This window comes from Trachurus japonicus, chromosome 8 (genome assembly GCF_045865225.1).
Source record: "Trachurus japonicus isolate A0001 chromosome 8, Traja_1.0".
NCBI classification, from domain to species: Eukaryota; Metazoa; Chordata; class Actinopteri; order Carangiformes; family Carangidae; genus Trachurus; species Trachurus japonicus.
In genome coordinates, this window is record NC_140914.1 from 21,614,622 (window position 1) to 21,626,705 (window position 12,084).

General features: G+C 43.3%; 1 protein-coding gene across 1 annotated transcript; it reads left to right on the forward strand.

Moving 5' to 3' along the window:
* Positions 1-7,315: 7,315 nt before the first annotated feature.
* Positions 7,316-9,528, forward strand: LOC146983197 (uncharacterized). Its single transcript, XM_085784649.1, has 2 exons — positions 7,316-7,666; positions 8,859-9,528. The coding sequence occupies exon 2, from the start codon at positions 8,883-8,885 to the stop codon at positions 9,423-9,425; it is 543 nt and encodes a 180-aa protein (XP_085640775.1). The 5' UTR covers positions 7,316-7,666; positions 8,859-8,882; the 3' UTR covers positions 9,426-9,528.
* The last annotated feature ends 2,556 nt before the right edge of the window (positions 9,529-12,084 follow it).

Genomic DNA, 12,084 nt, shown 5'->3' on the forward strand with positions numbered 1-12,084 from the left:
ATGTTCCAAAAAACAACCTAAATAATTTATTGATGGAGAGAGCCGGTCTGCCAGGATTGCATAAGAGAGACTAATTTTATTTCTGTCTTAATTATTTATCTATTTAAGAGTTATAAAACAGATAAACATAATGTTTAAAGAGTGACTATCTTAAGATCATTTGGGGCCATAATAGTAGTTGGATAGGCTTTAAGATAAAAATAAAAATATCTCAATAAAAAATCTATACATATATATCTAGCATGTTTCATACTAACAGTGATCAGTCATAGGCCGAGGCTTGCATCATACAACACATCAAATACAATCTCAATTCCTCTGGTTGTGCTGCAGAACTCTACACTGCACTTGCTTTGGCTGCTGCCATCAAATTCATGAAGCTGTGCATGTGCATGCGTCTGATTTATATATTTTAATCACTGTGAACTCTGGTGGAAGTGCACAAACCTGATTTCCACTCTAGGGAGTTAGCTATGGCTGAAGACATGTCCTTAATCAACCAGTTCATCAGTTCATCAATCGATCAATCACGTTATCTGTCACATTTGTAAAATCTGTCAGAAGAGAAGGATCATTTTACCAAATCAGAAGTATTCTCTTGCAACCGTCCCTCTGGATTCACACCTGTCAGAGCTGGACGACGTGCAGGATGTCGCCTCTTTGTGATGAATCAGTGAGCTTAACCTCAGTTCAAATTTCATTTGCTGCAATAAAGCCACAATACATCGGAAGGACCGCCACAAAATCAGCTGCATCCTGTAAGCCGTTAGACAGACCATCTCTCTGTGGGTTTTAATGAGGAGGTGAGTGGGATCTAATGCAGTGCAGCCACAAAACTTTTTTTGGAGTGAAATCAGTTCATTTCACAAAGGCAGCGTAAACCCGGAACAAATCGTTTTTCTTTGGGATCAGCTTCAGTCAACTGATATGAATGTGTGCATTGTTCAGCAGCAAATTAAGGGAAACAAGAGTAGCAAGAGTCTAAAATATAGCTGTGCTGTACCATTTTATTGTTTGCATCTACTCCTCTGTAGAAATAGAGCATCACAGGTAGTAATTACATCATCAACATAAGCAGAACCAAACACACATCAAGAATAACACATTAACACACAAGTGAATGCAGATGAGCCAACAGATGATGTGTGTGCGCACAGGCTGATTACAGATGAGAGCAGATCTAATGCTCTTTTATGCATCACACACACACACGCGCAGTCACTCACAGGTGTCTTTCACATGTCAACATGTACAACAGAGCTTCATGGCTGAGTGGACTATGGCATGACAGATTTTGTTCTAAAGCTGTCTGTGATACAGCACCATACTGTGTGTGTGAGAGAGTGAGAGAGTGATTATGTAATTGTTTCCTGTAGTGTTTATGAATGTACAGATATTTCTTTCTCCCCCATTACCTAATTAGAATGATTACTTTGGCATGCAGCAGAAGGGATGAGAGATGAAAGAAAAAATAAAGGAAAAACAGCCCAAATTTCTTTCTTTCTTTCTCTCTTTCTTTCTTTCTTTGTAACTCTGTCAGTTTCTCTTTCGCATTCTTACAGTATGTATCTCAATGTAATTTTCTTAGCTGCATTTCAATAATACATCAAGAATATGTATATTTCAGTGGCTTTGTGCAATACACTCGAGACACACACTCATGTCTGCACATGTACAGTATGGAGTTGCTGGGGAAAGCCCTCAGAAAGAAGTGCAGTGAGTGTCTCCCCCCCTCCTCACATACGTCACCAGGCCTGATGAGAAGGCTCCGGTCCCCAGAGACAAGGGGAGGGAGAGCAGCAGGGATAGGGGAGGAATGGATGAGGATAAAATGGATCACGATGCACTGAACTAAGGAAGATCAGAGGACGAGGAGAGACAGAGCGGAGAAAAACACAGATGATGCTGATGCCTTCATGAACTATTCCTGGACTTTGTTGTTGTCATTCATCACATCGGAGACATGTTTGATGTCTTTATTGTGTTCCTGCCCTGCACCTCTCTGGAGATCACCTGTCAATCAAACAGTGAGGGCAGGACTTAGACATGGTTTTCTCTGCAATTTCTGTCAGAGAGGTTTTTCTTGGTACTATGGTTTCCCTGGTGTATTCTGTCATCTCCATTGCTCTTGCTGCTTATACTTCCCTTTTGTACCATTATGTAATGTAATTTAGTCATATTAATGGTATTGCGACCAAACACGATACCCCTTATATCATAATGCACAGGAGGATTTGCTCCACTAAATGATGTAGTGTGCTATATATAAGAGAAAAGGAAGAAAGGCTGATTTGATTTAGCTCTCATCCTGTAAAATTTCATCTGTCAATGTCTGTGTCTCTCTTTTAAGATTTCTATGTAATTTGAAATGAAACCCCGTCACTTTGTGCATGTGCAGTGACTGTCCTCTCTCTGTTAATGTACTTCAGAAATCCCACTTAGCGGGATCGAGCGCTGGTCGCTGATGAGAAGGAGATGAGGAAAGCAGGAAGACGAGGCTGGATGATGAAAGCGTGGGAGTAAGAGTGGAGGGGAGGATGGGTTATGATGGGATGGGGGGATGGGGAAGTGGTCGGGACAGCCGGGGAATGGGAGGCAGGGAGTGCCGGCTGACGGAGGAGTATCGATTATCTGTGGGAAGCACGAGCATTCCTATTGATATCGACTGGTGGCAATATGTACTGCCCGAATGAATTAAATACAGTGTGTGAAGAGAGGTGGTGTTTTTATTCCCTCAAGATATAGCACAGTCTGTTATTTTCTGACAAAGTGTGTGTTGTTTATATAAGTGTTTTCAAAGCAGCAGCAAAGTTGCAAGCTCAGGCGCAACTCTCCGGTGCAACAGAGGAGAGAAGCGAGCCGACAAAATCGGATACTGTTCTTCTCTGAGGCAGAACATGCTGCTGAGGGCTGGTGGGGAAGATCATTTGGTAAGAGGTGCCTTGGGCAAATTCAAACCAGGCTTTCAGGCTTTTTGCTCACACAGCTGAGAGAGTAAAGTGAAACTGGAGCCAACGTTGGCAAGAGGGGGGAAGAAAAAAAAAAAAAACCTCATGGGAGCCATTCCTGGGCCAAGCCTACTGTAATGAGGATGTGAGCTCCAACTCTGGCAGACGGGGGAGAGACAGACAGGTGTCAGAGGGGTGTGTGCTGCGGAGCTCGGTCTGTCAGCACGCTGGCCGCTTTTGCTCACAGCTGAGAATGATTTGACACACACACACACAAAAACACACAAGGGTTTTTAGGAGCAGTAAGTCTTTATGATGGATTTTACTTTGGATAATGTCTGTCCTGTTTTACAGGAAAGAGGGATTCGGCCAAGAACTGTTGCTCCTTTAGAAGCTGTGAACAACCCTGGGATGTGTGACTGAATTAATCCACTGTATCATTTAATATTATTAAAGTTCACCATATTTTTGATTAAATCCCAGGCGCGTCTCTGCTGTCCATTCACTTCCCCTGCTTCAAACAAGTCTGTAATTGGCTTTCGGCAACGTGGCGCCGCTGCAAAGGGTCTTGAAGGAGAACATCAACGTTTTGGCCCAGGCCGACGATTATTATGATCAGCTTTGGCCTTGTGCAGCGAGAAGGTTGGCGGCTGCCTCACATCCTCGTGCCCAGCATTGACTCAGTCAGTTTGTTCCAGCGTAGCTGATGCTTCAGAGTGATCTGTGAACTGCACCACATAGCTGTAAGGCAGCGCTGTTCAAAGAGGGCTGAAATCCTGGCAGCGTGATTACAACACATCTTATTGTAACATGTTCAACTGATCAAAGAGCTGAGCTGCTAGAAGTTTGGCTAACTAAACTTGAAATATTTTCTTAGCCAGCTTGGGGATGACTGCTGCTCTGGTGATGCAGGCTTTTATGGATTTAGGGTTTTGATCCACTTGGCAAGGTGATGGAGACACTGACTACTGGCATTTCAAATTAGGAGAATTAGGCAGTATGGATTGGTGGCATGAAGTTATTTATATCTGGTCTGACTCAGCTGACATTTTGCCTTTGTTTTTAGCTGGGAGAAGCAAATAGTATAAATCCTTGTTTATAGTTTGCAGCAGGACACGGCCATAAAAACTCAAGTGCTGCTTCGTCGGCGGTGCAGACGTTTCTAATCTCCAGGTGAATGAGTTTAGTACGAAACTTGTCGAATTTATTCTTAATTTACATCGCACTCACATTTATCTTATCATTTATTTTTCATTGCTGTATTATAAAAAAACCTAAATCACATTTTTGGGTCAATATCATTGTTACGGGACTTGGGGAGCAGGTCTGTGTTGTGTTGTCAGGTTAATAAATCCCTACAGTTATATATAAACAGAGATAGACAACAAGAGAATAAATGCTCCAAATCCTCGTGTGGTACAGTCGTGAGAGTGGGAACAACAGGATCATGAGGAATATGTAGATTATATCCTTTTGTATATGCATAAACACACAGATTAAAGGATTACATCAGGTTGTTGGGAGATTGGCCTCCCGGTCTCTACTTGTCTATTATGAGATATGAGCACACACACAACACACAGTCCAACAGATCCCTCCATGACCATAGATGCTAATTATTTCTGCATAATTTTGCAGCAGTGGTGGGTGTGTAGAATTATGTTTTCACTACAGGATATTTAAAATTATCTAACTGGTGTCATGGTGTTATATTAAAAAAAACAAACAAACAAAAAAAACGTATATATTAAGAGTAAAAATGGAACTCAAGCCAGTGCTTTCAGGACTAATTCAGATGAGTAACCTTGTAGGCTTATTTCTCACAGTTTCTGCATTGATGTTTAGCTGTAGTCTTCCACTGGCCTCCCCCTCCCCCCTCACCGCCCCTTGGTGTCCAATGGGAGCCAAACGCAGCACTGGTAGTGAAAACAGTTTTATTGGTTTCTCTGTGTCAGTGTGCTGTGCCAGAGTGAGCGATCCACCAGGAACACATGGAGGACTTCTCAGTCTCTGGCTGCATCTGAAACCCCTCACTACTGCTGCCTGTCCACTATAGGGAGTTTGCCATTTTGTCGTACTGTCTGAACGTATAGTGAGAATTATTGCTCCCTATATCGTGGACTCGTAGTATCACACATTCCATTACGAAACATACCGTACAACCAATGGTCACTAACCAAGCAATATATACCACCATGCATCTCCAAAAGTGTATTTTTCATTTTTCCTATGAGTTCAGTATCCAGTCTTCTACATTGAGCTTCCAGCATAGTGGTAGGGAGGAGCGAGTGAGTGATTTCAGACATAACCTTTGTTATGCACTCAAGCATTCCCACTAACTCTGCGTGTCTGAATGACATTCAACTTGTCATTTATCTGTGACGATGTTTGACTGGTCAGATTTTCAACCAATTAGCTGTCAAATCAAAATAAAACCAGAGGGATTCAATTCCAGAGGGAAGCTTTGACTCCTTATCATACCCGCCATCCTGATGTCAATAACTGTCATGTCTCCGGCAGGTTCCTCCTCTGGTGTTCATCAGACTGGGCCCTGGCTGTGGAGCTAATATACTCCACCATGGTATGAACCTCCATCTCATCCTGCCTCTCTCTCTCTCCTCCTCCATTTCCTCCTCTCCCTTTATCACACTAAAACACTCTTCATTAAATATAAAGTATGCATTTGTGATCGATTGCACAGGCAGCATGGGAGTTTAAATTGATTGTCAAATCAAATTGCCTATAAAGACATTGACGCGGCACAGAAAGAACAGTCGCCCGATTGAACACAAGCACTGAACCCTGACAAATAAACCATACAAAATGTGAAAGATAATGTTGAATATGATTGCATGAATAAACAAGCGATTTTAAAAAGCCAAATTTTCAGTTTCCCAATTCTCAGGCTTTAATTTCACGTCATGCAGGAGAAACAAAAATATATTTTCCTTTCAGATACTGGGTGCATTTTACAAGGTAAGGTGTAAAAATAAATATTTGTGGCAGTGTAGTTGTGTTTGCACACACTCCTCCTCTTTTAATGTAGATGGTAGATGAGATGTTCTTTCATCAAGATAAAAGGCTCACTGGCTTTTGCAGAAAATAATTCTGTATCCAGGCTATCCATCGCCTATACCACATATCTGTGCAGAGCCAATCAGCTGACAGGTCGCCAGTCCATCGCAGGGCCACATACAGAGTAGAACGATGCATGCAGACATTCAGATTTATGCACTACAGGCAATTTAGAGTCGCCAATCAAGCTAGCGTGCTTGTTTTTGGACTGGGGGAGGAAGCTGAGTACCCGGAGAGAACCCACTCAGACACAGGGGGAAGATGCAAACGCCACCGAAAGGACCCAGGACTGGGAATCAAACCCCGGTGCCTTCTGGCTGGGAGGCAGGAGTGCTACCCACCGTGTCCTCAATTTCCAGTGGCTCATCTGGACCTAATCCTGCATGGAACCATTACCCAAAGTGATTTTATGGACTAAATCCGATGCATTTTTACCAAAAATCAACCAACTCTGGTCTGTTAAAATTCATCTAATAATAAAACCTCTTTCAGACCTTTTATTTTTACTGAACCTAATGACTAAAGAGTCAATTATTTTGTGTGAAGGGTAAAGTCCTTAGGTGCCAACGAAGTCTCTCATCCTGCAAATCCAGCTGTGGCCGCTGTTTCAAAATTGATTTGCAGCTCAGTTTTTGCCACCTGCGTTCACCTGCATCTCAGGATGAGAACCAAATCCCAAACACATAGTGAGCCCAATATGTACTAATGATTAACATCTGGACAGATATTTACATCAAAAGTCCTACAATCTTTTAGTTTAAAAACAAATAGAAGCAACTACTTCTGGTTCAGCCCCCCTTCTCTTAAGGATCATTCATATATTGGGAGAATATCATGGTGAATTCAAATATGAAAATTGTGGAAAGTGGCCTAATCCCCTTTTATGCAGCACTAAGAATAATAATAACTGTAGGCTAATAAAAGCCATGATCCTGTGTTTCTGTAGTTACTCTGAAGGACTGTGCAGGCTAATATATTTTTCATACCGTTTCCATTATCTGCTTCTGACTGCATGGTGATGCGTGAAAACACCGTGGTGCGTGCGCGGCGCGCCCTGCGTGGATCTTCGTGCCTTTTTTTTTTCTCTCCATTGCGCGCGTGTATGTGTGTCTCCCACTGCGCGCTACGTCTCCATAGCCGGACATCACGTCACGTGTCAGGGCTCCCGGGTCCTGGGCCAAGTTTTTTTTTTTCTTTTCTCTCTCCTCGTGTCAGATCATCTCACGGAGCTTCAACGAACCCACACACACACACGGTCCGACCCTCTCGCCGCGCGCGCATCTCCGCTCCACGCTGCGTAAGCGACACCTCAGCGAGGATGGACGGATAGATGGAGGCATGGATGTGGAGAGATGTTCCCGTTTCACCACCCAGCGCGCAGAACAAGACCACTTCCTAAGTGATTCTTTGATTACTTCCAGTGATTTTTTTTTCCTTTTCATTTTGAACGGATTACCTTTGATCTGTGAGAAACGCTAAAGAACTAAGGAGATTATTTTTTTGTCGAGGAGAGAGAAGAGAGGGAAGAAAGAAAGAAAGGAAAGAAAGGGAAAGCGCCGGGTTGCTGAGAAAGGCTGGGTGCGCTAGAAACACGGAAAGTCACGGATCATGCTTATGGGAACTTCCGATTCCGTCTCGATAAGGTATTTAAGAAAGAATTAAGTTTCTCTGTCTGCACTGTCATGTTTTGGCATTTATTGTGTGCACTTTTTTTTAATAACAACGACTAACACACAGGTGACGGACGCTCCATTCCCTCGGGCGGCTTTATTCTCTTTTCATTAGAAATGCGTGTGTAAGTACTTTTTAGCAGCTATTCTGATGAAAACGCTTTATTATATTTTCCTCCTCTGCTGTATGATTCCTCCAGGAGAGCAGACAACTGCCTCCAGCGTCAGATGCGCTTTTCTCTAATACAAAGACAAACGAGAAAACAGAGCCCATTAAATACAAAAAGCCCTCAAAAGAGTAAAGTCTATTGGGTTATGATGACCATTGTTGTGTTGTAGGCGTTGTTATACTCATTACAAACATCAGGATTAATGTGGCATTTCTTTGTTTTTCTTTTTTGCGCATTCCCTGCCCACCAGTGTGTCAGCGTGTGTGTGTGTGTATGTGTGTCTGTGTGTGTGTCTGTGTGTGTGTGGTGGGGGCTAAAAAGCTCCAGTAAACCAGAGACAGAGCAGTCCATCTGTTCAATCACATAGCAACAGGAAGAGAGAGGGTGACAGTGAAGCAAATTTTCACTATTCCCATAATATTTTAGTATAAGCATTAAGTGTTTTCTCTTTTTCATTAGATACAGTTTATGTTTCTAAGTATTTAGTGTCACAAATTCAGGAAGTAATTGTCCCCTTTGTGTTGCTAAGTAGTGAGTTAACTGTATCCCTCATATATCCACACAATAATGCTGTAATATTCCACCCAGACTCTCAGTATTGTGTGATCATTTAATCTTCTGTCATAGGGATAGAGGCTTTGTTCAAGTATGGGAGAGGCAGACAGAGAGAAATGTTTTCCACAGATTTGTGGAATAAAGCGCAGCCAGGTCAGTGATCGAACATTGAAAATCTGTGTGTAGATTGATTGGAGAAGAGTACTTTTGCCGGTGAGGGATCAAAGGAGGAAATAGTCAGAGTGTTTATTTGGCTCAATTGTGTGATTAGTCTCCAGTGGCTCTTTGCTGAGTTGATGGCTCTCCTCCTCCTCCTCCTCCTCCTCCACCGCCTTCTCCTCCTGTCATGGTTTCTCAGCAGCTTTGCAAATGTTCTCCTCTTCTTCCTGTCACGTCGTCGTCCCCTCTCTCTAACCTCCCTGTGTCTGACCTCCCTCCAGAGTGGCTCTGCCTGATGCTCTATCATGACTGATGGCGAGGGGAGAGCGCGCTTTCAGTATGCAGAGTGCCAGGAGGGGCAGGAGCACCAGCACCAGCACCAGCGGGAGGAGGAGGTGCAGGAGGAGGTGAGGCTCGCCGTGCCGACGCTCTACCGGAGCGACGCCCCGGGTCACGACGCTGACCCCGGCGGAGGGGGCCGCGATGAAGACGAGGACAAGAGGGAGGGGGCCGAGGGGAGAGGGAGGGGGAGGAGGAGGAGGAGGAGGAGGGGGAGCGGTTGCAGCGGCCGCGGAGAAGGCGGAGGTGAATGGAGTCCTGAGGTGCAGGAGCACGAGGGGCAAGAACTGGAGCTGGAAGTGGAAGTTGGACGAACGCTGGGAGTTCGCATCACGGCTCCCATCCGAGATCCGGACTGCGTCTCGGAGGAGGAGGAGCAGCAGCCGTACCCGGCCCTGGCCCCCATGGCCTTCTTCTGCTTAAAGCAAACAACACGGCCTCGAAACTGGTGTCTCCGTGTCGTATGTAACCCATATCCTTTCATGTGCTGGGAATCGAACCCTGGCTGACCCCCTGGTAAGACCAAACATGTCCTCAGTCCCTTTGTGTGTGAGTTCTTGCACTCTTACATATACCTCCTGATTGACGGTGTGTGATTCATACGCTGTCAGCATGTCTGAGCTGATGATGTCATCACCTCTTGTCAATGTCACTTGTCATGTAAATGAAGCGACTTGCTTATTTCTACAAGACTGAACAAGCAGCAGCTGTAGACACGACGTGACCGCTCATTTCTCCAAACACTCGCGTTCCGTTTGTTCAGACTGATGCTCTCTGAGCATGTGACATCATCATGTGTGTGGTGGTACATACAGGAACAACTGGTGTGGCTGCATCTGTCTTGAGCTCAAGTTCAGTAGATGTTCAGTAGATACACTTTTACTTGGACTCTGTCGTGCGCTGGCTTGAGGTTTGAGGTCAGTTGGTCAAGGGAAACCATGTCAGTGCATTTTAAAGAAGCAGCTTTGCCTCTGTCTGAGTAACCAGCAGCTTTAAGGCTGATAAAAGTAGGTTTGGCCACACAGCAATGTTGTCTTTATTTTGGTTTCTAGATGGTGTTTTCTGCTCAGCGTTAACTTTAGTTCCTGTTTTGTTCAACTGTACCTGAGTTTGTGTTGTTTAATTGCCTTCTTCTTTCAATATATTCAACTCCAAATATGGACATTTCCTGGATATGAACATCATTAACAAGTTGTAACTGTACAAGTCTAGTAATCTCTGAGGTCATTTTCAGGCAGCCATTTTGTGCTAAAAGTCAGTTGTTTAAATTTAACATGGAGACGTCAAATAGTCCAAGAGAACTCAGATTTCAGCTGCTCGTCTGTTTTAGTATCTATTATTACCCCTCAGCTGAACATTCTGCCTGGATAATTTTCATCTGTGGGATGTTTTCACACACTTGAGCATAGACAAAAAAGAACATCATGTGCATCCAAATCCAAGCACTATGAAAAAAAAAAAAAAAAACTTGAAGATGAACCACTGCAATATTTTTTCATCCCTGATGCGGTTAAGTGGGTGGTGTAAAAAGAGAATCAGGTCCTGAGTCATATTTATTTGCTAAGTACATTTTTTTGTACCCTGGAATCAAATCTGTGGGGAACTGAGAGGATAAAAATACAAGTGAAATTATAAAACGCAAGCTGAAGTCGTTATTCCTCTTCAAAGCCTCTCTTTGTTTGGTTGTAGCTGTAGTAGCTGATGCTAGCTGACTCCTCCAGACTCTGGCTGCATTAGTTGATTTTGCCCTAGTGATGCATGAAGTCGTTGTTGTTGTTGTTGTTGTTGCATTTATGCAGGCCTATGGCAGTAGCAGCCTGAAGATGGAAGTGTAACTTTAAGTCAGTGATTCTTGACAAGGTGTTTTAAGTTGCAGAGGAAACAGACAGACAAGTAGATAAATGGTTTGGTAGTTTCATCAGTACGTAGCCGCAAAGCCGCATGTGATGATTTACTCTCTTCTCCTTCCTCGTAAAAGATTGTCAGCGCTAGAAAAGGGAAGATGTCGTTTCATAGCGCCGCAAAAGCTACAAGAGCCTCATTACACAAGACATTGCATGTGGCAGGAGCCTAAACAAGCTCACACCTGAGTGAGCTGACACAGGACTTGGGGAAATCTCACTAGATCAGAGAATACATAAAGAATTCTGTTAGTGGTGGAAAGGAAACATGTGACAGGACAAGTTGCTTCCATCATTTTAGGTTTTCTGCAGTGATTTAGTGTTTCTTTTACCCTGACTCTCAAGAGTCAGGTTAAAAGAAAAAGAATTTTTTTTTTTTTTTTGCTGTTTTGTTAGTTGTTAGTAGAGCTGGATGGACCAATAGACGGAGCAGTGCTAGATTTCTGCAGTCGCTATCACTGTTTGGGAATTTAAAAAGAAGATCAGCACTATATTTTTATGAACATACACAAACAGTCAATTTTGATGTGGATCTTTTAGGTTTTTTGACCTTTTTTTAGATAAATGTAACCACCATTCACCAGTAGTCGTATAAACTGAATATTTTCCATCATTGACTAAATTTCTTTAATCAGCGTACAGAGACGTATTCTTTCCCATTCTGTTCTCAGACTATAATGGAGTTTTTTAAACTCCCCTCTCAGGAACACATGTTAACTATTTGGGTGCTGACAGTGTGTTGTGTACGTAAAGCCTAAACCTCTACATGGATGGATACAGCCATGTCCCATGTTGCCGAAGGTGTTAATTTCCACCTGACTGAGGCAAGTGCTTGCATGATGGAGGAATCCCATGTTCACAGAGTCTCACCAACTTCTGATCGCTTCCCAGGCAGGAATGTTCCCCAACTTCTAAACTCTTGGCACAGATAACTGAAGCCTCCATGGTGGTTCAACTTTAGAACAAAAATCATGGTCAAGATAAGTCGTCTGTCCGAGGCAAAGACGCAAAACCGAATGACGAATGCCTCTGCAGCCGTCTCCCTTCATTACCTGCACCCAATTTAAAATGGAGTACAATTTATTCTCTGTATTTTTTTGCTTTTTAATTGTTATTTCTAGTTTTGTTGTGTTGTTCATATTTGGTTGATACAGCACAGTGGCTGCAGTGCTGTAGTTCTTCCTCTGTTACCGCAGAGAGAAAACATCATTCATGTGCTTTGTGTGGCCAGTGGCCACGCAGTCACGTCATATCTTTTCTCTCATAA